This window comes from Capricornis sumatraensis, chromosome 3, assembly GCF_032405125.1.
Source record: "Capricornis sumatraensis isolate serow.1 chromosome 3, serow.2, whole genome shotgun sequence".
Taxonomy (NCBI): domain Eukaryota; kingdom Metazoa; phylum Chordata; class Mammalia; order Artiodactyla; family Bovidae; genus Capricornis; species Capricornis sumatraensis.
The window spans coordinates 162,916,546-162,941,682 of record NC_091071.1 but is presented as its reverse complement, the minus strand read 5'-3'; the positions used below and the strand labels follow the sequence as shown (position 1 = coordinate 162,941,682).

The 25,137-nt window shown below is 42.5% G+C and overlaps 1 protein-coding gene across 1 annotated transcript; it reads right to left on the bottom strand.

Annotated features, from left to right (window-relative positions):
• On the bottom strand, positions 1–24,423 carry SP100 (SP100 nuclear antigen). The gene is made up of 12 exons (XM_068968249.1): positions 24,361–24,423; positions 14,494–14,656; positions 13,229–13,397; positions 11,041–11,115; positions 9,619–9,681; positions 6,821–6,970; positions 4,774–4,920; positions 3,751–3,834; positions 3,090–3,245; positions 2,098–2,187; positions 851–901; positions 1–229 (listed from the first exon to the last, which is right to left on the bottom strand). The coding sequence occupies exons 1-12, from the start codon at positions 24,390–24,392 to the stop codon at positions 132–134; spliced, it is 1,278 nt and encodes a 425-aa protein (XP_068824350.1). The 5' UTR covers positions 24,393–24,423; the 3' UTR covers positions 1–131.
• Between the last annotated feature and the right edge of the window lie 714 nt (positions 24,424–25,137).

The window sequence follows — 25,137 nt, the reverse complement described above, 5'->3', positions numbered from 1 at the left end:
ATGAGTTCACAAATTTCTTGCCTTATTCCATTTTTAAAACCACTGAAGGGAGTTCCAGGATCAACAGGACACAAGGTCTTCAAAACAGTGGCTTTTCACTCCTGACCTGCTGCAGGCCAAGGCTGGACATCCTAATCTTCTTTACTTGACTCATTTCTTAGGGCTGAACTAGATGTTGCCTGAGGCTCTCCTTCATTGCTGAAGTCTGAAGAGTCACTACAGCACGTCCCTGCAGAAAGAAATAAAAGTCCTCTTCAATCTCAGTCTGTGTCCCAGGACCAATCCAGCGTGGAATTCTTTAACAGGAAATTTGGAAAAGGGAAGCTTGTGTAAGAGGGTTAAGGATAATTCTCCCGCCAGGCCACCCCATGGCTCCGTCTGATCTGGTGGTGAAGGCTGCTCCAGGAACCACCCCCAAGGCTGGGAGTGGCCACGACTTTGCTATGGAAGGCACTCCCTTTGGTCACTAGCTTTTACCCTTTCCTCTTGTCTGCACATATTAATGCTCCTGCTTTCGCTCTGTCTCTTATCCAGAGAGACCATGGAAGCAACATTTTCAACATCAGAGCCTCCATCAGCTGCTCAGTGAGCACCCCTCCAACCTGGGAACCACTTTATCCTTTTATGTGAGTGAAGAATAAACTTGTATTGCACTGCAATACTGAACTTCTTGAGGCCTACCTGTTACATCAGCTAGCTCAGCTCATCTAATTTAAAATGAATAATATGAATTATTGAAAACACCTAGAAATGTATCATTTTATTTTCAAGGGTATAGCCAAAAAGCTAAATGAAGCTTTTGTACCCAAAAAAGGTATTTGTTACATCAAGAACTTTTAATTGTTCTTACATCTTTTCCTACTTCTCCTGCGAATCGATGCATTTCCAATATCTGTAGGATCTAGGAAGCAAAGGAAAATAAAATCAGTAATCTGTAACTAAAAGAGTAGTAAATCTTGTGATTACTCACACTGTAGACAGGACATGGGCTATAAAGATGCAGTGATGGCCATTTCTGGTTCTCCCCATCTAAAGGAAAGTGATCACTACCAAATGGAATGAAGATCCCTTATCCATTAGCCCTGATTGCAAAATCAAAGAAGTTTCGAAAACCAACATTTTTTTTTCCATAGGCTTGCAGCTAACTAATTTGTCAATGAATCTGGACTTCAGCTGCCAGGAGTCCAATAAAATATCACAATTGATGTGAATTCACACAGTTTGCTACAGGAACACTAATATGGTATATTTAATCACGGGATTCTATACCGGGGTGTTTTTGTAACATATAGGGTGTATACCACACTGTCCTTCTAAAATAGTAAAACATTGCTATTTTATATCTGGCTGTAAAGATTTTGTTTTAATGTTTTATTTAATTTTTTTGGGAGTCTAGTTGCTTTACAATGTTGTGTTAAAGATTTTGAATAAAGGATTGCAAATGTTTGCTAAGAGTCCAAGTTGTTGGTTTTGCATCTTCTGGTAACTTTCTCTATGTGATGTGTAAAAGATCCTTAAATGTTTATGTGCTGGAGTCTCCTCAACTGGGAAATGAGGGAACCAGTTTTCTGAACTACCTTTTATAATAGGTTGTTGTAAACATAAAAGGATATTTTATTGGAGAAAATATTTTCAAATATTATATAGACCAATGCCATGTTGGGGGGTCATCTGCCAAAAGCTATAAATGAAGTTTGATGGTAATAACCAGAAGCTTTTGCTTCTGTCAATACTTGGGGAGCATGACCAGAAACTTCTGAGTTCTGAATAGACGGGTAATGAATCAAGGAAAGGCAGACTCCTTCACTTTGCCCTCTGCAAGCAGCAGGTGGGCAGAGGCAGAAATCACCATGTAACCTAATACTTCGTGGGGGAATACATCTGAGAGCCTGCAGTAAAATGACCGTGCCATTCAACTAGAGCCATTTTGTTCATCTGAAGTTATAACGGTTTCTTAGCAATTTTCAGAATAGTCACAGGAGTAAATGCAGAGAATGGGCTCTGAAGGGTCACTGAACTATTGGCTGTGGAGTGTGCTCAGAGTAAATTGCACTAGAAAACTCCTGATGTCTGGAGCCCAGGGATGGCAGTCCTTACCCTCATCAGGGCCACTTCTCAGAGCTGAGCTCTGTGTTCCCCAGGGTGCCTCGTCCTCGCTGGACTCTAAAGAGTCTTCACTCAGCATCACTGCAGAATGGAGAAAATGTCCCTTGAAGTTCTCAGTGTGTGACAAAGAGACCAATATAGGGAAAAACCTGGGAAGCTCTGAAAACCAAGGCCTAGAATGTGCCTCGATCAGACCATCATCATCTGTCTTTCATATTCATATGATCTGCAGGCCTGTATTTTATCCCTATACATTGCCTTGCCCTGAGAAAACTTTACTCCCAGGGGGCTTCACTGCTTTGTATTGGCCCTTTATCATCATCTTCTTCTTTTAAATATTAAGCTGTGCTAGGTCTTCTTTGCAGCTTGCAGAATCTTTAGGTGAGGTTTGCGAACTCTTAGCTGTGGCATGTGGGATCTAGCTCCCTGACCAGGGATTGAACCCAGTCCCCCTGCATTGGGACCGTGGAGTCTTAGCCACTGGACCATTAGGGAAGTCCCAGCCCTTCATCTTCTTATATCACAGTCTTTCTTCCCGGCCCATTATAGATTTGTTGTTGCTGTTTTGGTATCTATGTCTGTATTTATTTTTAGCGTTGCTTCTCTTCCAGGGCAGTCTTGGAGAGACCAAGTCTGGTCTTGAAGAAGGCGGATCTCCCGCTTGGTTATTCCAGCCAGACTACTTAAACAGACTCCTTCCCCCCCACCCCCCAGCCCCCCGCCCCGCACCCACCCCCCTCCCGCCATCTAAAACTCCTTGCAATGTTTACTTGACAAGAAATAAAAATTCTGTGGTTTTTGAGTCCTTGACTTCTTCAGGTTTATTTCAATAACTAGCCTAACTGATGAATACAAAAGCTAAATATGAACCATCTTAAATTAGAGCAAGTTTATATTTTACTTTGAAGGGTATAGCAAAGAATTAGAATGGGTCATTTAACACTGCTCCTTTACAACAGTGGTGAGATTTTATTTGCTCTTACCTCTTTGCCAAACCCTTTTCCTGGGTGTGGTTGTTTTTCTGAAATTCCTGGGCTCTATCTTAATCGGGGTATATTGGCTTTCCACGTGGCTCAGTAGTAAAGTATCCGCCTGCCAAGGAGGGCACTCGGGTTCGATCCCTCGGTCAGGAAGATCCCCTGGAGGAGGAAACGGCAACCCACTCCAATATTCTTGCCTGGGAAATCCCATGGACAGAGGAGCCTGCCAGGCTTCAATCCATCAGGTCTCAAAGAGTCAGACACGACTTAGTAACTAAACAACACGGTCTCTATCAAGTAACAGGAAGAAACAGTTATCTGTTCCCCAAAGTCTTATAATTTCTATGAAAACGTGCAAGGCAGATGGGCTTGCAATGGAAACAATTTTCTTTTTTTCATTAGGTTTTAGTTGTTTACAATGTTGTGATAGTTTCTGCTATACAGGGAAGTGAATCAGCTATATGTATACACATATCCTCTTCTTCTTGAACCTCCCTCCCCCCTCCCACTATCCCACCCCTCTAGGTCACCACGAAGCACTGAGCTGAGCTCCCTTGCTATACAGCAGCTTCCCACCAGCTGTCTAGTTCACAGGCAGCAGGGTATCCATGTAGGTCTCCTGCAGATTCCTGCAGCCCTGGCCTTGCTCTCCCCCTTTCCTTACCAGCCGCCCTTCTTGGTGTCGGTGTGGAGGGTTCTGGAAACTCGTCTCCGTCACAGGATTCTGCAGAGTCCTCACTGCTGATCACTGCACAGAGGAACAAACCCCTTTAGGATCTCAGGGTGGAACCCACGCAGCAGGAAACTCCAGAATGAGAGCACCGGAGAGACCTAGAAGCTAAGTTAATTCAAGGCACGTGGTCTGTGCTTGAATGTGGGTGAGCTGCAGGTAGCTCCCGGTCCTGCATAAACGGTGATGACGCTCACACGCAGAGGGCGGCTCCGCCCATCCTGCCCACACTCCCCTCCCCCACCCTCTTGCTACCCCCCACCCACACCCTAGATCAACCTCTGACCCTCTACTCCATTCTACCTCTTTCTTTCATTCTCATGTTACCTCTTCACTTTCCTCCTGGCTTTGCCCATTTTCCCTACTTACACCTCTCTTTCTGGGAACTCACTCTCTTCATGCCTCGCTCTGTCTTCATTTTTTCCCTTTTCCATCTCCTCTCATGAATATCTTGGCTCTCTGATCTTTCCTTTTTCTTTATCTTCTACCCCCCTACTTTCCTCTCTTACTTCGGAAATAGTCTCCTGGTCATCGGGCTTCCCTGGTGGCTCAGACGGTAAAGCGTCTGTCTACAACGCGGGAGACCAGGGTTTAATTCCTGGGTTGGGAAAATCCCCTGGAGAAGGAAATTGTGATCCACTCCAGGACTATTGCCTGGAAAATCCCATGGACAGAGGAGCCTGGTAGTTTACAGCCCATGCTGTCGCGAAGAGTCGGACACCTCTGAGCGACTTCACTTCACTTCACTTCCTGGTCGTCCGTACTTATAACCCATCATCTTCTGATATTTTTCTGGTCCCTGGGGAACCTCTTCTGCTAAACTCACAGCAGAGTGCTGTTTCCCTGCCCTTCCTTCCTCTGCCCAAGGCCACCTGGACTGGCTGGCTGGACCCTGATGCCCCAGCCTCTTGCCTGGTTCCCTTGATCCCATCTCCACGTTCTTTCTGTCAGCCTTACCTATTATGTCAGACACCTGGTTATAGTCAGTCCTTGCTTGGGCTTGCAGTTGAACTTCTGAGTTAAAAAATGGCTTTTCCTTCTTTATATCCACTAGATGGACAGAACAGGAATTGATTTGTAGTCCGTGGTTGGATGGCTCTGCTCCTGGATCAAATTTTAATGAATGAAGAATTTTAATTTGTCTCCCCCCAAAAGGAGTGAGCACCGTTCACTAGCATTAAGAAGTCTTATCCCTGTAATCCCACTGCTGGGGGTGGGGGATCCAACCCACCCTTCTCCTTCCTGCTGCTCACTCTCTCCCTTCCTGTGTGTGCGCACGTGTGTGTGTTTTAAAACCTTATTTCAACATATTTATACTTACAGAAATATACTCATATCGCTTAATAGAATGCAATTTAACTTGGCCTATACCATCTGAACCAAAAAACTTGGTACATGGTTTGCTTAAAAAAGAAAGAAAACAAATTTGCAATCTGATTTATTTTTATCAATTACAAATGCATATAAAAGATCCTCTATCAAATTCTGCTAAAACAAAGAGCATGAACCTTGACAAATTAAACTTTGCTTTGTATCTGAAAAATAGCACATATTGAACTGAAAAAGTTTGTAAAATTGGTGCAACAAAACATTGTTGTAATGTTTCAAGGCCAGTTCACAAAGTTCAATAACTGATGGACGTTGACAAGGGTGAGGTGATCCTCTGTGTACGTATGAAAATATAAAAGCTATCTGGTCTAGTTAATATTACAGATAGATCCCAAATCTACTCAAACCAAGATTCAGATAATGTCTTAAATCTGAATAAACACTATCAGTCCAGTTCATCTGCTGAGATCAAAAAGGAAAGTCTACACAGTAGCTGTTTTTCTGATTTGTGCAAAAAAAGAAAATGAAGGTTCTTCCCCCAGCTTTTCAGTCTAGAGCTGAAACTACAAGAAAGGTGTTCCTTCCATTGTCTACGTTCCTGGGATGACATGGCATGACTCACGCTTAAGTCTGAACTAGCACTCATATACAGAAGAGTCCCTGAAGTTTAAGACCACTTGGTTAAAGCGTCTGCCTCCAATGCGGGAGACCTGGGTTCAATCCCTGGGTTGGGAAGATCCCCTGGAGAAGGAAATGGCAACCCACTCCAGTACTCTTGCCTGGAGAATCCCCTGGACGGAGGAGCCTCGTAGGCTACAGTCCATGGGGTCGCACAGAGTCGGACACGACTTCACCTTCACCTTCACCTTCACCTTAGACTTGAGAAGCGACTCTAGAGGAACAACGGAAGGGACAGGGAATCCACAAAACCTCTTCCCCAAACTGATTCCATGCCTTGCTTTGTTCCTTCCTCAGCTCTGGGCTTTGTGCTTCTGTCTTTCCTTTCCTGGGGAGAATCTTATTTTTGTCGGAGGGGTTACAGGGCCATTTGGACCACTGAGAACACCTTATCTTTCTCAGTGGCGTTAGGAACAGCCCCTGTGCCTCCATTCTGATGACCGCCTCCTCAAGCGGGACAGCGTCTCCCTTTCTCTCCTTCCTCTCTGCTTGGCCCACATTGCCCTTTACTCATCCTCTCTCTGCGGAGCTCTCTCTTTTGGTGCCTCCCCCATTTTCCCCCTATTTTTTTAGTATTCATTTTTCTTTGTATTTTTATTTATGCATGCTCTTTTCTCTACATTTTAAGTCAGTGTCCCACAGGGCCCAGCAGGGTCTAGAGTTGAGGCAAAGAAGGTGCCTAGAATGAGACGGTCCTCACATCTCATAAGAAAGGGTCTCCCTGCCTTGTCTGAGGCCTGACCCTGCTGTCCTCTACCTAGTTGCTCAGCTGATCCACTCTCTACTATACTTCCTACCTTCTCCTATTCTTTGCTTCTTAATTATTGACATGACTGACGTATGCCTCTTCTATACCAATTTTGTCTTTCTACGTTTTCTTCATCTCAAGCATTCTAATCATCACCAAAGGCTTCACCTGTGCCATTGTCCAAAACACCAAGTCCCTCCACTTGCCTGTTCCCCTGCACACGCATCAAACCCAGTCAGTCAGTCTTACCTGCTGGTTCAGACTCTTGGGCACATTGTCCATTTGCTTGTTGGCTTTCTAGAGCACCATTTTGATCGCTGGTTCTATCTTTCATCTTCGCATTCATCTGCTCTGTTTCACTGAGGTGATCCGAGAGTCCATTTTCATTTGAGGTCATACCTAAATCATGTTTTGATTCATCAAATTTTTTTTTCCTCCCACATCCATCAGCATCCAACAGGAAGATATAAACCACTCTAAGCTTTTAAAGCAGAGGGAATTTAATCCAGGGGTTGGCTACACAGCTGACGGAAGAGCACAGAAGACCAAGGGGAAGAACGTGACAACATAAAGAAGAGTCAACAGGAAGCTACGGGAGGGATAGAGGAGGGCACGGGCTGAGGTCACTGGGCAGGCAGAGGCTGGACCATGATTTGCCTGCTTTGTGGAAGGTGCAGTCAAGGCTGAGTTGCAGCTGCTGCCAGAATTGCGGCTGGAGGCAGTGATGGAGAAACACCTGGCTGCTCCCTTACTCCCACTCTCCTGCCAGGGTCTCCATGTTAGGAACCCAGCAGGCAGTCAGCAGCAAGGGGAGCTGACAAGTCCACAGGGGCCAGTGGCCAGAGACAGAGGGCCGAGCAGAGCAGGGGAGGGGAAGGACTGAATCCTGGGCAAACCACCCAGGACCAGCACACACGCCCTTCCTCCATGGCAACCATCTCTGGTCCTCACTGATTCCATCAACCCCTCCCACTCTGTCCCCTCCAGCCTCAATAATGTGTGAACACATAGACATAATTTTTCAGTGCAATTTGACTTTTTCATTTAGTGCTACTTTTGTAAACAAATTAATTAATGTAAAATGTGATTTTAAATTATTTCCCAAAGTTTTAATATAGACTGTGGGCCCTGGTGCCTATTCTGTGCCACATCCTCAGGACTGGGAGCCTCCCCTGGGGGTGGGGGGGGATGTGAGACACAGCCCTCCTCTCACCTGGGCATGTCAACCCTTCTTGTTGGGTAAGACTCTTGGACACATCTATTGGTGACTTGCTGTGTATCAGTTGGGTCCTAGGTTGAAGTTTTTCTCTTTATATTCCTTACTCCCCATCATCAAGATGCTCTGGGATTTCATTTCCTGGCAGGATTGCCCCTAGACCACACTTTGCGTTTTAGAAGACTTCATTGCTTCCTCCCTCCACACCCTATACCCATACACACACACACACACACACACACACACCCACAATCCCTTCTCTTCTGCTCATTACTTGTCACAATTCCATCCACTCACCCCTTCTAGTCCCACCAGCTGGACTAGTAGATGAACAGCTAAGAGTATGGATTCATGCAGGTTGTGTTTTCTTATATTCTTAAATGTTAACTTTTTGAATAAATGTCACTTTGTAATAAATGTATAACTTTTTAATAAATGTATAACTATGCTTTCAGTAATCACTTGAAAAGTTTTTTTTTCTTTTATAAAAATGTAATAATAATTTAGAACATCCTTCCTTAAATAATCTATCCCAACTGGAAGCTATATAATAAGGGCTTTCCACAGTGTGAGAAGTTCCCTGAGACTCTTCTACATGACTAATTTTCAAAGGAAACTCATGGAAGAAAGATATGAAATTTATTATAGTCTAGTGTGCTCTATGGGTGGGGAGACTGTGCCTTTCAAGGTATCTTTCTGGGTCAGGAGTAGGTGTTGCTTTTATCACTGGAATGGTCACTGTAATGGTTAAAAGCTTGGTCTTTGGCACCAGACACAAACAATGATGATGATTAAATGTAGTAATAATAACAAATGCATGGACACACTGACGCAGCCTCAGGCAAGCTTGTATGACGTAACTTGCTTAAAATCCATCACCCTCTGAAGTAGCTACTATTACAGACAGTGAAACTGAGGAACAATCAGTGACTACTACCCCAATATCTCGAAGCAGAATCTGAAGCCAGCCCGCGTGGCCCTTGAATTCCCGCTGGGACACTGCACACAGCAGTGCTCGATTCTGATTCTCAGCTGGGTTAACTTGCACAAATAACCTAACTCTCTAAGCTGGTTCTTTCTTGTCTGAAAACTAAGGATGTTATATACTTCGTTTTGGGATTTTTGAGACAGTTAAATAAACTATCGTCTGTATCACTATTTGGAATATTGTGACTGATGTGAAAAACAAAATCATTATGATTAACGTCATAAATTGATATTAATCTTATTAGTTTAGTATCATTGTTAACAGTGTTATGGATTAATGGAGGTCAAGTGTTGTAAACAGTGGTTACTGGTTGTTAAAATACCGAAACGTTTTTCTCGGAGGCCTGTCTGGTGTTTGGAGGGCAGCTCTGGCCTCTGTCCCAGGTATGATGGGAGAGGGTTTGCATGGGAGTCACGTGGTGTCCATGGTCCATGTGAGGGACTAGCAGGGGAAGAACTCTTCCCCCGAGGATCACCGGTCACCTGCTTCTCCCTCCCCTCGCCCCGTCACTCTGGTTGTCGCACTGGCCTCTGGCATCAAAGCACTGAGGTCATTGCCAGACCAAGCAGGACAGAGCAGAACACTGCAAAGCCAGGTGACTAGGCCAAATGTCCAGGCCCAGAGCCTTCAGGGATTGGCAGCAAGTGTGTTTAAGGAATGGAAGGAGTGACCCTCCCAGGCAACTCAGAGAACTAAGACTCTGTTGTCTAAATCGTTGGAGAAAATGCGGATACAAAGACTGACAATTCTGCGCAGTCAGTAACACAAAGAAGCAGGCTCCATAGCACATCCCCAAACGGGACATGACAGCGAAAGAGCACACAACAGTCTCCAGGAACAGACCATCACGAGACAAGGGGACTGCCTGGGAAGAGGTCGGGCTGGAATGAAAGTCTCCGCCAGTTCCTAGGGGGCAGAAAGGAAAAGTTTATTTCAGAAACTGGAGTATTAGCTATGCCATTCTTCCCTTATCCCTTTTTAGTCTTGATAAAGATGAAGTTGAGGATTGGTGGCTCAGACAGTAAAGCATCTGCCTGCAACGTGGGAGGCCTGGGTTTGATCCCTGGGTTGGGAAGATCCCCTGGAGAGGGAAATGGCAACCCACTCCAGTACTCTTGCCTAGAAAATTCCATGGGCTGAGGAGCCTGGTAGGCTACAGCCTATGGGGTTGCAAAGAGTCTGACATGACTGAGTGACTTCACTTTCTTTCTTTTTCTTTCTTCTCCAGATGTCTAGATGGAGACCATCTGGACCATCTGGGAAATTCCAGCCAGCAGGCGTGTCAGGTCCTAGAGACTGGGATCAGCTTCACCTCTGGTTGAAAGTGCCTCAGACAGGCCATCTCCTCATGTGGCCTCCACCAGCCATTCAGTGACCAGCAGTGGTTTATCTTGATGCCTACAGCCAGAGTGAACCTGCCTTGGTCCCCAGAGCTATCCGTGACTGGTGACCTTCCTGCAAAGTCCTGGAGCCTCCTCGCCACCCTCTCTTCCTCCACTCCCTCCCTATACAGGACCTGTTTCATCTGTTCTGTTCGCCTCTCCATGAGGATTCAATGTCCCATTCTCCTCCACTTCCCCCAGCCCTTGTATTCTTTTTTTCTGTATCTTTCCATCTTTATGTATTTCCCTATCTCCCAGGTTGTACTAGTGGTAAAAAAATAAAAAACAAGAAAACCCACTGGCCAGTGCAGGAGACATGAGACTTGGGTTCAATCCTTGGATCGAGAAGATCCCCTAGGGTAGGAAATAGCTGCCTATTTATTCTCCCCTTTCTCTCAAACACCCACATCCACTCCTCCGCATCTCTACCACTTCCTTGCCTCTGAATCTATATGACTGCCTTTTTCCTTGAATAGTCTGCTCTTGAACAACCTCGCCCACATTTAAATCAGTCCTTTCTTCTGCCGTCATGAAGGGCCTTCTCTTTGACATTGACCTTGGGCCCATAGTGCTTAGCCCATCACACCTTCACATTGATCTCCTATAGGATTCTTTCTAAATCACAATGACTTCCAGGCAGTCCTTCTGTTTAAATCTGGCTACTGACACCCTGGGTTCCTCTTTCTTTGTCTTGGAATTTGGGGCAACAGCCTCTTGTCACAGCCAGTCCCCGAGGACTCAGCCTCTTAGATGCTCATACAAACACCCCTCCCTGCCTTCTCCATGGTCCTTCAACATTTCTTCCCTGATTCCCAACCTTTGCTCAGGACTCAGGCCTCCACCTCCCCTTCTCCTGTTCCTCTTTGCGCTTGGTCTCAATCACCTTGCTCAAGGCTCAGTTGGATGGCAGGCCTCTTTTGTCCGTTACTTTCTTCATAATTAATTTTCTCTTGGATCACTGAAGAGAGGGAGAGAGAAGACCGTTACAGATCTCCACTAGAGACCAGAAACATCATCTCAGAATTGCACATTTAGAAATTTCCTTTCTTGGGTCGCTCAGAGATTAGTGGATCCCAACCTTCATGATAAAGTTCCTCCATCATCCTTGGACAGAAAAAAGAAAGCTCAGCAAGGGAGCAATTATGTTCTCTGCACAGAAATGAGCCACTTGAATGTAAGGATAAAAGAGTCGTGGGAACATCCTGAGGCTGTCGGTCATACATAATAAACGTCACACCATGAGGACGACACATGTTTACATAACTAAGGGAAGTGAAATGTGTGTATTGAACTGTTCAAACTGTAAGAAAGAAAAAGATTTCCTCTGGAAAAGGGCCAGGATCCTAGAGAGATCTGTGTGTATAAAAGAGAAAGCCCAAAAGCTTTACACATGGTGCTAGATAAGAGGAAAGTTGGGTTCACTGGGTCCTGGGGGATGAGTGGATTGCAAAGAGACAAACCAGAAGATGTGGGAGGAACTCTAGACACCTCCCTGGGGTGCCCCAGATCCCAGGACACAAGAAGGACATTCTGAAGCTGCAAGCAGGGAATGCCTGTTACAGCACTGCAGGACGTCCCCATGACTCCTGGACCAGGGACCCATGAGACTGCTAACAAGAACCAGGATGCCAGCCCAGAGCCCCTGCATGTAGAAGGTGAAAAGTGAAAGTGAAGTCGCTCAGTCTTTGCAACCCCATGGACTGTAGCCTACCAGGTTTCTCAGTCCATGGGATTTTCTAGGCAAGAATATTGGAGTGGGTTGCCATTTCCTTCTTCAGGAGCTCTTCCTGTCCCAGGGATTGAACCCGGCTCTCTCGCATTGTAGGCAGATGCTTTTACCGTCTGAGCCAGGTGACCTGGCAAATGTTGGAAGAAGAAAGTAAACCAGGGATCCTAGAGGGTAGGTCTCTGTTGTGAATCCGGGCAAGGGAAGGTAAGCCTGGGCTGCCCCAGGGATGATGGCAGGGGCTCCTCCTGGGGCAATGCCTATCTCTACTGTCACATTGCTTACCTTTAGATTTAAGACCTTTCAAGATCTTTTTTCAAACACGCCCCTCTTGAGTCAGCTCCCACAGCCTACTTCTCGCTCTGAGTGACACCACTCGACCATGTCCTTTTCCAGAAACTCTAGAACCCTTCTCACTCTGCGCCTGTTCCCATAGCACCCTCTCTCCTTGGTTCAGAGCATCATTTTTCCTGTGAAATATCTATCACTCTTGGGAAGTCTTATTTAAGACCAAATTTTTCTTGTGAAGTCAAAACAAAAATTCTTGGAAGGACATCTTCCTTACATAGTACCAGGTATAAGCAGTGCTTTCTCAGGAAAAAGTGGTGAACCAAAGTTTTAGTTTTGTGTAGCATAAAAAACAGACTGGTAGAGCAGTAGGTTTTGTGGTATTTAAGCAATGTTTGTTTTACCCCTTTGTGGAGAAAGTTGAATGAAACCATTTCTCCTTAAGGGCAAATTTGAACTTGAGTTAACGTTCAGTTAAGTACTTTGAAAATCTGATGAAGGTGAACTCTCGTCTGTGTTACTAGGCCAATCCTGGGTTTAAGGTTAAAAAAGTGACATGTGACTGGTAAATTGTGTGCAGACTAGATGGGACTCTCTATGGACTATTCTTGGGTCTTCCTTCAGAGCGGTGACTCTTGTCTCTCATGGGGTCCCAGAAAGTTATAACTATAGAGCTGTTGAATTTTTGATGCTCATAGACATGGTGCTGCTACTCCAGGATGGATCCTGCACAGCTAAGCTTAAACTGGGTAGTAGTCAACTGTGTAGACTGCTGTGTAGACCACTGCTGGCCTGTCATTTGTCCTTCTGTCTAAATAGGATGGCACTGTGGCTTTGGTCCTCCTGTGAGTCTAAGTGCCTAGCTAAGCAGACCTCCAGGTGGGTGTTGTACCATAGCCATTATAACATGAGCTCTGAGAAGACAGGGTATGCGTGTTTTTCTACCTGTTATATCCCCACTGCTCAGCACTAATTATGGCATGTGATGGGAGCTCATTATATAATTGTTGACCAAAACTGACCTTGAACATCGAAAGGTAGATAATAAGATAATTACCATTTTCAAAGCTTTTATAAATGTGATTTAAATCAGGATATTCCTGCATGTTGACCTCACTGAACAAAGCTTCCAGAAGCGATGGGTTAAATGTCTTCTCCAGCTCACTGAGAACATTGTACACCACTCTTGGTACAGGGACCAGGTTTCTACAAGAATCTTGACAGTCCTTAAAAGCATTGAATGGGAAAAATAGAAATACAGACTTCCACATTGCAAGAGAGCCCTAGAAAGAGATTTCAAGTTAATGTATTCCAATTTCCATAAATAGGTATCTTTTCACATAAAGGTTTAGAATTTCTATATATTTCTATGGCTACTAAGTGAAACAATAAATCCTCTCTTCTTGAAACAATCCACTTGTGAATCTGATCTCCTCACCCCCATATACATTATATGTAAGAAGGCCCAATTCTGAAGACTAAAAGTGGGTTCAAAGCTAATAAATACATAGCTCTCTAAGAGCCTGGGCAACTCTTTGAGGAATGGACTTGGCAGGGGACGAGCCACTATTCTGTGGACTGGACAGCTCCTGCCCCTGCACCAATCCTGACTTGGCCTGGAAGAGCTCAAGGAAGCCAGGGGACACTGCTCCATTTTGTGAACTTGGCCACAGGGAAAGCATATTTGTAGGTCAAACTGAAGACTTGCATCTCTGTAACTCCAGAAACACCTATTGCTAAAATTAACACAAATTCCTAGACTCAAAAATACCAGAAAAAAAGAAAACTGAAAACTGTTGGAGAAAGAATAGCCTGCAACTACTCCCAAATTTGCTCTAACACGGCATTGTCTCAGGGGGTTTTAATGTTTTCAGAGCTAACTATTTAAATTGATATTCATTGAAAAGAGATGCTCTGTCAATTATGATTTTTATCAAATCAATAAATTAAATTTATTCATCAGTTCATTGACATTAATTTAATTTATGCTGTATTGTGTGCATTCCTACAAGGTAGTAAATATCTACAGAGAACACCCACTTCAGATCCAGCCCGTCTCCAGTGTTATTCACCCTGACTCCTGTGTTCACTACGAGTACCACCCCTTCAGTTAGAGACAGGACTGCCTCCAGTGATGCCTGTTTCTGCTCTCTCTTCCCTTTCTGCCTTTTAGGATCACTTGCATCACTACTTGGAAATGTCCTCCTCTCACTGGAGACTCTTCAGATGGCTAGTTATACCCTGATATTTGGGTCCAGGCTGTGAAAGTTAACCTAGTTTCAGGCCAGTTTACAAGATTGTGATGTAATAAACTTCACTTACTTCATACATTTTACTGGTGATGAGTTCGTTGTCACGGAGGCCTTCAAAGAAAGGAAATGTCTTTTTTATCGCACTTGAAATCTGCACCTTGTGTCTTTTGAAGTGCCTGAATACAGTCTCAAAGAAGAGCCTGTTGTCTATGTTCTGATTTTCTGAGGACATCCTAGGGAGGAAGGATACCATTTGAAAATAGTCATCCAATTATGAGATGCTTACGGAACCTGTAAGATTTTGCATATAAAGGACAGGTTGCAAAGAACAAACACATGTAAGATAACTCGTCCTGAGCAGAGATCAGTTATATATATATCACATACCTGGTACAGTATCTTAATAAATTAAAAAAAAATTGTAACAAAACCCAAATAGAGTAAACAAAAAAATGAAAAACAATGAAATAAAAATTTAACCTTGAAAATGCTTCTTTATTAACTAAGAGAAAATCAACCACAGAAAAATGGAAATGAGTATCTCCTCTCTGCATATAGCTGTTAAGAGAAACACCATCCTACAGATGACCAACTGGCCCATGAAAGGCTGCTCAACATCGCTAATTATTAGAGAAATGCAAATCAAAACTATAATGAGGTACCTCCTTACACTGGTCAGGGTGGCCACTGTTAAAAAAAGTCTACAAATAACAAATGCTGAAGAGAAAAGGTAAACTTTCTACACTGTTGGTGGGGATGTAAATTGGTGCAACCACTATGGAAAACAACATGGAGGTTTCTTAAAATACTAAAAACAGAGTTGTCACATGATCCAGCAATCCCACTCCTGGTCATACCCAGACATAACCACACCTCAAAAAGATACATGCACCCCATGTGCACAGCAGCACTATTCACAGCAGCCAAGGTATGGAAACATCCTGGATGTCCATCGACAGAGGGATAAAGAAGATGTGGTGCTTACATACAGTGGAATATGACTTAGTCATGAAAAGAATGGCCTAAGGCCATTTGCAGCAGCATGGGTGGACTTAGAGACGATCGTATTAAATGAAGTAGGAAGAGAAAGACACGCATCATGTGATATCACTTAGATGTAAAATCTAAAATATGGCATAAATGAACTTATTTACAAAACAGAAGCAGATTCACAGACATAGAAAACAGACTTGTAGTTGCCAAGGGGAAGGAGGGTTGGGGGAAGGATTGACTGAGAGGTTTGGATTAGCAGATGCAAACTGTTACATACAGAATGGATAAACAAAAAGGTCCTACTGTATAGCACATGGAACTGTATTCAATATCCTGTGATAAATCATAATAGAAAAGAATAAAGAATATATATATATGTAATGGAATCATGACCACAACACTGTAAATAAACTATTCCTCAATTAAGAAATTTTTTAAATTATAAAAAAAGAGAAATTTCATCCTGTGTTATAAACTGGTTCATAAATGATAAGATGTTTTGATAATAATATAATAAGGTATAAATTGGGAATTTCACAAGAATATCAATCATTTCTCCTGGGACTTTTGCTGCTGCTGCTGCTAAGTCACTTCAGTCATGTCCGACTCTGTGTGACCCCATAGACGGGAGCCCACCAGGCTCCCCCATCCCTGGGATTCTACTATGCGCCAATATAAATTTCTCTGTACTATTGTTATATGAATTGAATGTTTTTAGACATCTCAATATTATTTATTTATTTATTTAATTTTCTGAATGTTGCGTTTTATTTATTTTTTTTAATTTTTATTTTTACTTTATTTTACTTTACAATACTGTATTGGTTTTGCCATACCTTGACATGAATCCACCGCAGGTGTACATGTGTTCCCAAACACGAACCGCCCTCCCACCTCCCTCCCCATAACATCTCTCTGGGTCATCCCCGTGCACCAGCCCCAAGCATCCTGCACCCTGCATCGGACATAGACTGGCGATTTGCTTCTTACATGATAGTATACATGTTTCAATGCCATTCTCCCAAATCATCCCACCCTCTCCCTCTGAGTCCAAAAGTCTGCTCTACACATCTGTGTCTCTTTCGCTGTCTCACATACAGGGTCATCATTGCCATATATATGTGTTAGTATACTGTATTGGTGTTTTTCTTTCTGGCTTACTTCACTCTGTATAATAGGCTCCAGTTTCATCCATCTCATTAGAACTGGTTCAAATGTATTCTTTTTAACAGCTGAGTAATACTCCATTGTGTATATGTACCACAGCTTTCTTATCCATTCATCTGCTGATGGACATCTAGGTTGTTTCCATGTCCTGGCTATTATAAACAGTGCTGCGATGAACATTGGGGTACATGTGTCTCTTTCAGTTCTGGTTTCCCCGGTGTGTATGCCCAGCAGTGGGATTGCTGGGTCATAAGGCAGTTCTATTTGCAATTTTTTAAGGAATCTCCACACTGTTCTCCATAGTGGCTGTACTAGTTTGCATTCCCACCAACAGTGTAGGAGGGTTCCCTTTTCTCCACACCCTCTCCACCATTTATTGCTTGCAGACTTTTGGATCGCAGACATTCTGACTGGTGTGAAGTGGTACCTCATTGTGGTTTTGATTTGCATTTCTCTAATAATGAATGATGTTGAGCATCTTTTCATGTGTTTGTTAGCCATCCGTATAGACATCTCAATTTTAAAAATAGCAGTTCTTTCCTTCAAAACTTAATTTTAAACCTGAGTCTATAATGTGGTTCTTAGTTGTTATAGAGGTCTGATATTTATTTTTAATTAACATTTCACATTTTTAAATGTTATGAAGAACCATTTTAAATGTTAGCTTTCTTACTCAAATCAAAAGAGAATTATTGTCACTTACTAGTACCCAAAATCATCAGGGAAAAGTAATGTCACATTACTGTGTTGAATTTTTCATGAGAAAATTTCTACTTAAAGATCTCAGATTGAAGAGAAACACTTATCCTCTTTTTTATTAAGCCCCCACTAAAATGTCAATGAAGGGGTTGGATTCACAATGTCAAGGAGAATGGCAGGAGGCAATGAGCAGATGAGAGATTTCTACCAGAATCTGTAAGATGGAAAGTGGCCAGAGGATTGCTAATCACTGTTGAAGGTGGAGTATGCTCCCAGAGGTCAGGAAAGCAGCCAGTATGTCCTGCAGAACCCTGGAGGGCAGTGGACATCACAAGGGAGACATGGTGTGGAAAACTGATGTTATTTGAAAAATGAGGAAGAGAACAGCACATCCTATACCTCTCAGCTTGCATCCTGAGCACTTGTACCCAGACAGCCTCTCAGAGGGAAATAGCACTGTCCTTTCTGTCCCCATATGTTAAATTTATCTGTTACTTGACTTCATATACATGAAAATAATACATCACATGTGCTTTGTGTCTGACTTCGGCTCATCATTCATATTGTTGGATGAATAGAAGTTTGTTCCTCTTATTGCTGAGGATATTTTATTGTGTGGCTCTAGCACAATCTGTTTATTCACTTTCCTTCTGAAAGACATTTTGAGTTGATTCCAGTCTGGAACTAGAATGAATAAATCTGCTGTTCTATAAAGCTACTGTACAGATCTTTTGGTGGCAAGTTGTTTTCATTTCTTTTGGGTCAATGATTAGGAGTGAAATGGTTGCGTCATTTTGTAAGAGTATGTTTAATCATTAAAAAAAAAACTACCAAACTGTTTTTTAAATGTCTGTTAGAAATGGCCTTTTTAATTTAGACATCCTAGTATGTGTGATGTGGTATCTCATTTCAGTGTTAATTTCTATTTAAAATGACTAATAATGTTAAGCACATATTCATATGGTTAGCAAATCACTGGCAATTTATACATCTTCCTTTGTGGAGTGGCAAAGCCTTTGGCCCATTATCCATTTATATTACTGGATGTCTTCCACTTATTCATGTATAGGAATTTGTTATAAGTTATGGGTAGAAATGTTTCAGCTGATCTATGTATTGCGAACATTTTCTCCCAAGTTTGTGGCTTGAATTTCATTCTCTTAACCATGTCTTCTGATGCAGATAAAGTTTTGATTTTTATGATCCAGTCTATCTGTGTGTGTGTGTGTGTGTGGTTAGTAACTTACGTGTACTATCTAAGAAATCTCTGCCTACCCCAAGTTAATAAAAATTCAGAAAGCAATTTACAGCATAAGCATGGGTCTGTTTCTGGATTTTTTTCTATTCTAGACTGTTTCTAGATTTCTATTCTATATCATTGACCTGTATGAGGATCAAGAAGCAACAGTTAGAATTGGACGTGGAACAACGGATTGGTTCCAAATTGGGAAAGGAGTACATCCAGGCTGTATATTGTCACCCTGCTTATTTAACTTATATGCAGAATACATCATGTGAAATCCTGGGCTGGATGAAGCACGAGCTAGACTTGAGAATTCTGGGAGAAAACTCAGTAACTTCAGATATGCAGATGACACTACCCTTATGGCAGAAAACAAAGAGGAACTAAAGAGCCTCTTGATGAGGGTGAAAGAGGAGAATGAAAAAGCTGGCTTAAAACTCGACATTCGAAAAACAAAGATCATGGCATCTGGTCCCATCACTTCACGGCAAATAGATGGGGAAACATGGAAACAGTGGCAGACTTTATATTTTGGGTCTCCAAAATCACTGCAGATGGTGACTACAGCCATGAAATTAAAAGATGCTTGCTCCTTGGAAGAAAAACTATGATCAACATAGACAGCATATTAAAAAGCAGAGACATTACTTTGCAGACAAAAGTCTGTACAGTCAAAGCTATAATTTTTCCAGTAGTCATATATAGATGTGAGAGTTGGAGCATCAAGAAGGCTGACCACTGAAGAAATGATGCTTTTGAACTGTGGTGTTGGAGAAGACTCTCGAGTCCTTGGGCCTGCAAGGAGATCAAACCAGTCAATCCTAAAGGAAATCAGTGCTAAATATTCATTGGAAGGACTCACGCTGAAGCTCTAATACTTTGGCCACTTGATGCAAAGAGCCGACTCACAGGAAAATACTCTGATGATGGGAAAGACTGAAGGCAAAAGAAGAAGGGGGCAGTAGAGAATGAGATGGTTAGATAGCATTACCGACTCAATGGACATGATGAATTTGAGCAAACTCTGGAAGACAGTGAAGGATAGAGGAGCTTGGCATGCTGAAACCCATGGGGTCACAGAGTACTGGACACCACTTGGCGACAGAACAGCAATAGCTATAAAATAGGTAACTCGCGAGGATATTACCCACAGCAGCATAGTGACCACAGATAACAATACTGTATTGCATATTTGACAGTTGCTAGGAGAGTAGAACTTAAAAGTTCCCATCGCAATAAAAAATTTTGTGACTAAGCATAGTGGTGAGTATTAACTAGACTTACTGTGATGATCATTTTGCAGTATATACAAATGTATACAAAATATTCAGTCTTTATGTTGTACACCTGGAACTAATATAATAATATATGTTAATTTTACCTCAACTAAAAATGAAGTTAAAGATCTTGAGAGGGGAAGATTAGATTATTCCGGATTATTTAGATGAGCCCAGAATATTCACAGGAATCTTTATAAGGATAAGAAGAGGGCAGAAAAGTTAGTCAGAAGAAGATTTGGTGACACTGTGTTGCTGGATTTGAAGATGGAAGAAGGGGCTCTGAGCCAACGAATGCAGGGAGCCTCTAGAAGCTAAAAAAGGCAGGAAAAAGAGTCCCTCCTAGAGTCTGAGGTAGAGCCACATAATTACAAAGGTGAAAAATCTCTAATATTCTTAATATTTAAGTGAATAAAAATGAAAAGTACTTAAGAGCATATACAATATAGTCTTTCATTAAAAATGAGAACACAAAATTATATATTTAGGAAAATGAATTATATATGTAAATCCATAGAAGATCTTAAAGTTATACCCACAACTCTAAAAGGATTGGAGTTGAAAGCTTCAATAACTGTTCTCTGTATCTATGTGTTTGTTTTTGTTTGATTTGGTTTGTTCATTTATTTTGTGTTTTTTTCATGTTTTTTTTTTTAATATCCCACATATGAATGAAATCATACGGTATTTGTGTTTCTCCATCTGACTTGTTTCACTTGGCATAACATGCTCAAAGTCCACCCATGTTGTCATGGATGGCAAAGTTTTGTCCTTTTATGACTGAATAGTATTCCATTGTATATGTATGATACATCTTTATGCATTTATTTATTAATGGGAACTTGGTTGGTTTCATATCTTGCCTGTTGTAAATAATGCTTCAGTGAACATATGAAGTGGTTAATATTACTTTTAAAATGTATTTTTTAATTTTTCAGATAAATAAGTGCATTTGGAATAGCTGGACTCTATGATAATTCAATTCTTAATTTTTTAAGGAGTCTTAATACTGTTTTCCATAGTGACTGCACCAGTTTATATTCTTATCAACAGTGTAGTGTTCCCTTTTATCTACATCCTCTCTACTCTTGTTATTTCTTGCCTTTTCAATAACAGTCACTCTAACAGGTGTGAGTCGATATCTCATTGTAGTTTTGATTTGCATTTCCCCAATGATTAGTGATTTTGAACATTTTTGTGTGTATGTCTGTTGGTGATCTTTATGCCCTCTTTGGAAAAAATATCTATTTAGTTTTCTGGCCAATTTCTAATCAGGTTGTTTTTGTTGTATGATTGTATGAGTTCTTTATGCATTTCACCCCTTATTAGATATATGATTTGCAAATATTTTCTCCATTTGACAGACTCATTTTCATTTTGTTGATGGCTTCCTTGCTGTGCAGAAACTTTTTAGTTTGATATAGCCCCATTTGTTTATTTTTGCTTTTGTTTCCCTTGCCTGAGGGAACATATCCAGAAAGGTAATGTTAAAACCAATGTCAAAAAGTGTACTGCCTCTTTTGTCCTAGAAGTTGCAGGCTTTCTGGTCTTGCATTCAAGTCTTTAACCCACTTTGGTTTTTGTGTATGGTGTGAGATTGTGGAATTTATTCCAGGAATGCAAGAATGGTTCAATATCCACAAATCAATCCAAGTGATACATCATATTAACAAAATGAGAGATAAAAAAGCATATGATTATCTGAATAGACACAGAAAAGCATTTGAGAAGGCAACATCCAATTATGACAAAAATTCTCAATAAAATGTGTATAAAAGGAATCTTCCTCAACATAATAAAGGCTATGCATGTCAAACCCACAGCTAATATATTCAAAGGTGAAAAACTGAAAGCTAGCCCTCTAAGATTAGGAACGAGACAAGGATGCCCCCTCTTGCGGCTCTTACTCAACGTAGTATTGGAAATCATAGCTAGATTGATTAAGTAAGAAAAGGAGACAAAAGTCCTCCAAATTGGAAAGGAAGAAGTAAAACCATCACTATTTGCATATGACATAGTTTTATATATAGGACATCCTAAAGACATCACCAAAAAATGACTGGAAATAAGCAAATACAGTAAAGTTGCAGGGCATAAAATCAATATACAAAAATCTGTTGTATTTCTGTACACTAACAATGAGCTAGTAGAAAGAGAAATTAAGAAAACAATCCCATTTGTATCCAACAAAAACAGCGAAATAGCTGGGAATAAAGGTAACAAAAGGGGTAGAAGACCTGTACACTGAAAACGATAAGACATTGCTGAAAGTGAAGACAGACAGATATTTTGTGTTTGATTACCTAAGGTAATCCACAGATTTCAGTGCAATCCCTATCAAAATCCCAATCACATTTTTTATAGAAATAGAACGAAAATCCTAAACTTCATGTGGAACCACAGAAGATCCAGAAGAGTCAAAGTAATCCTGAGAAAAAGAGCAAAGCTGGAGATACTACAAGCCCTGATTTCAAATCTATTGCAAAGCCATAGTAATCAGACCAGCAGAAAAACAGATGCATATATCAATGGCATAGAATTGAGAAGCCAGAAATAAACCCACACATATATGGACAACTAAGACTATGCCAAAGCCTTTGACTGTGTGGATCACAATAAACTGTGGAAAATTCTGAAACAGATGGGAATACCAGACCACCTGACCTGCCTCTTGAGAAACTTATATGCAGGTCAGGAAGCAACAGTTAGACCTGGACATGGAATAATAGACTGGTTCCAAATAGGAAAAGGAGTACGTCACTGTCACTCTGCTTATTTAACTTCTATGCAGAGTACATCATGAGAAACGCTGGGTTGGAAGAATCACAAGCTGGGATCAAGATTGCCGGGAGAAATATCAATAACCTCAGATATGCAGATGACACCACCCTTATGGCAGAAAGTGAAGAAGAACTAAAAAGCCTCTTGATGAAAGTGAAAGAAGAGAGTGAAAAAGTTGGCTTAAAGCTCAACATTCAGAAAACGAAGATCATGGCATCTGGTCACATCACTTCATGGGAAATAGAAGGGGAAAGAGTGGAAACTGTCAACAGTGTCAGACTTTATTTTTTTGGGCTCCAAAATCACTGCAGATGGTGACTGCAGCCATGAAATTAAAAGACGCTTACTCCTTGAAAGGAAAGTTATGACCAAACTAGGTAGCATATTAAAAAGCAGAGATACTACTTTGCCAACAAAGGTCCATCTAGTCAAGGCTATGGTTTTTCCAGTAGTCATGCATGGATGTGAGAGTTGGACTGTGAAGAAAGCTGAGCACCGAAGAATTGATGCTTTTGAACTGTGGCGTTGGAGAAGACTCTTGAGAGTCCCTTGGACTGCAAGGAGATCCAACCAGTCCATCCTAAAGGAGATCAGTCCTGGGTGTTCACTGGAAGGACTGATGTTGAAGCTGAAACTCCAGTACTTTGGCCACCTGATGTGAAGAGTTGACTCATTGGGAAAGACCCTGCTGCTGGGAGGGATTGGGGGCAGGAGGAGAAGGGGACGACAGAGGATGAGATGGCTGGATGGCATCACTGACTCGGTGGACATGGGTTTGGGTGGACTCTGGGAGTTGGTGATGGACAGGGAGGCCTGGCGTGCTGCGATTCATGGGGTTGCAAAGAGTCGGACACGACTGAGCGACTGAACTGAACCGAACTTGCAATACAGGATCAAAGAACATATAGTGGAGGAAGTATAGCTGCTATAATAAATAGTGTTGGGAAAACTGGACAGACACATGCAAAAGAATGTGTCTTGAATGAGACTTTCCCCCTCTATATTCTTCCCATATTGTTTGAAACTTTATGAATCAGAATGTACAATGTATTTCTTTTGTATTAAAAGAACAGAAAATTAAATAGATGAAGCAATGTTATTTCTGAACTGATTACTAAAGATAGGATTTTCCTTGTAGAGGAAACCTAGTCCAGAACAGAATATCAAAGCAAAAATAAAAGCACTCAGCCTGGGCTAGCCTTGTGTAGTCTTGCGTATTTCTCTTCCTTTTGCTTTCTTTGCTCAAGATTGCTGGAGGACAATCCCAGGCCCCCAGTCAGAGGTGGGAATAGCATCAAAGCTGACGGAGACGCCCGTCCACAGGACAGGCATGGGACCACACCATCCAGGGCTTCAAAATAAGTCAGGGGTTTACCCTGAATTTTGCGTTTTCTAAAGTACCTTCTTTGAAATGACCTATGTCAAGGTAGAGATGAACTGAGAGAAACAAGAGTGCTACAGGGTCACAAGAAAATAAAATTTTCCTGCAAAGGCTCATAAAGGACAAAGGTGCCCTCAGGCAGACCGGCCAGCGGAGCCATAGCTGCAAAACAAGCAGTCATGTGTGCTGTGGCAGCAGGACTCAACCAGCAGGCGCCCTGCTGTAGTTTGAAATCCCATCTCCTCGTCACACATTCCTGTCCACCCTCATATGGCAGGCAGGCGAAGGTTCCCCTACACCATGTGGAAAGCAAAGGTTCAGTGCAGAGTCCAAAGACAGCACTGAACAGCAGTGTGGCCACAGGGAAAGGCAGAAGGAAGAGGGAGAAAGACTGACCTGGTGCTGAGCTCTCTGCCCTCTCCAGCCATTTTCCCGCCCAGCCTGGCCTGGGCCTGGGCTTGGCCTCCAATTCTTCCGGGGTCCGGAGAGGCCGCCAGAGCCCTGAGCGCTGAGCAGGAAGTCAGCTCTGGGTCTCATCCAGGGCTAGCAGCTCCGCCCATGGAGGGGAAAAGAGAAGTGAAAGTACTTGTCAGTGAGCTGTGCTGGGCAGACACCGGCTTCCTCCCTCCACCCGCAGCTCCTTGGTGCTTCCAGCCATCAGGACATGTGGTCCCAGGGATGCAAGACAAGGAGTGACACTCAGGGCCTAGAGGGCCAAGGGAGGGGCAAGGTCAGCCCCCAGGGGTCCAGCTGTTTGTGCAAAGGCAGCAATGATATCTGCATGACCCCAACTGTCTGCAGGCTTCTGCCTTCTCAGGGCAGTTCAGTTTAGTATGGGGTCAAGAGCAAACTCAGGTGTACCCCTTCCCCTTTGCTGAGATGGTTGTCAGGGGAAGAGGGAAAGACAGAGACTTCAGATCCTCTCTCCAGCCTGTGAGAGAGCCTGGACCAACCGAGTCAGGTCCCAGCATCCCGCCAGAGGGCTGGTGAAGCGGAAATCCGCTAGAGCGATGTTTCTGCTTGGCGGCCCCTAGGTGTGACTTCCTCCAGCTTTGAGTAGAGTTCTGACCCAGCGACATTTGAAGATGAAGGGAAGGGTTTCCACTTTCTCTCTCACTTCCATTGTTTCTTTCCCTCAAAGGTACCAAAAGCACAGTGGTCAGGACAGAGCCC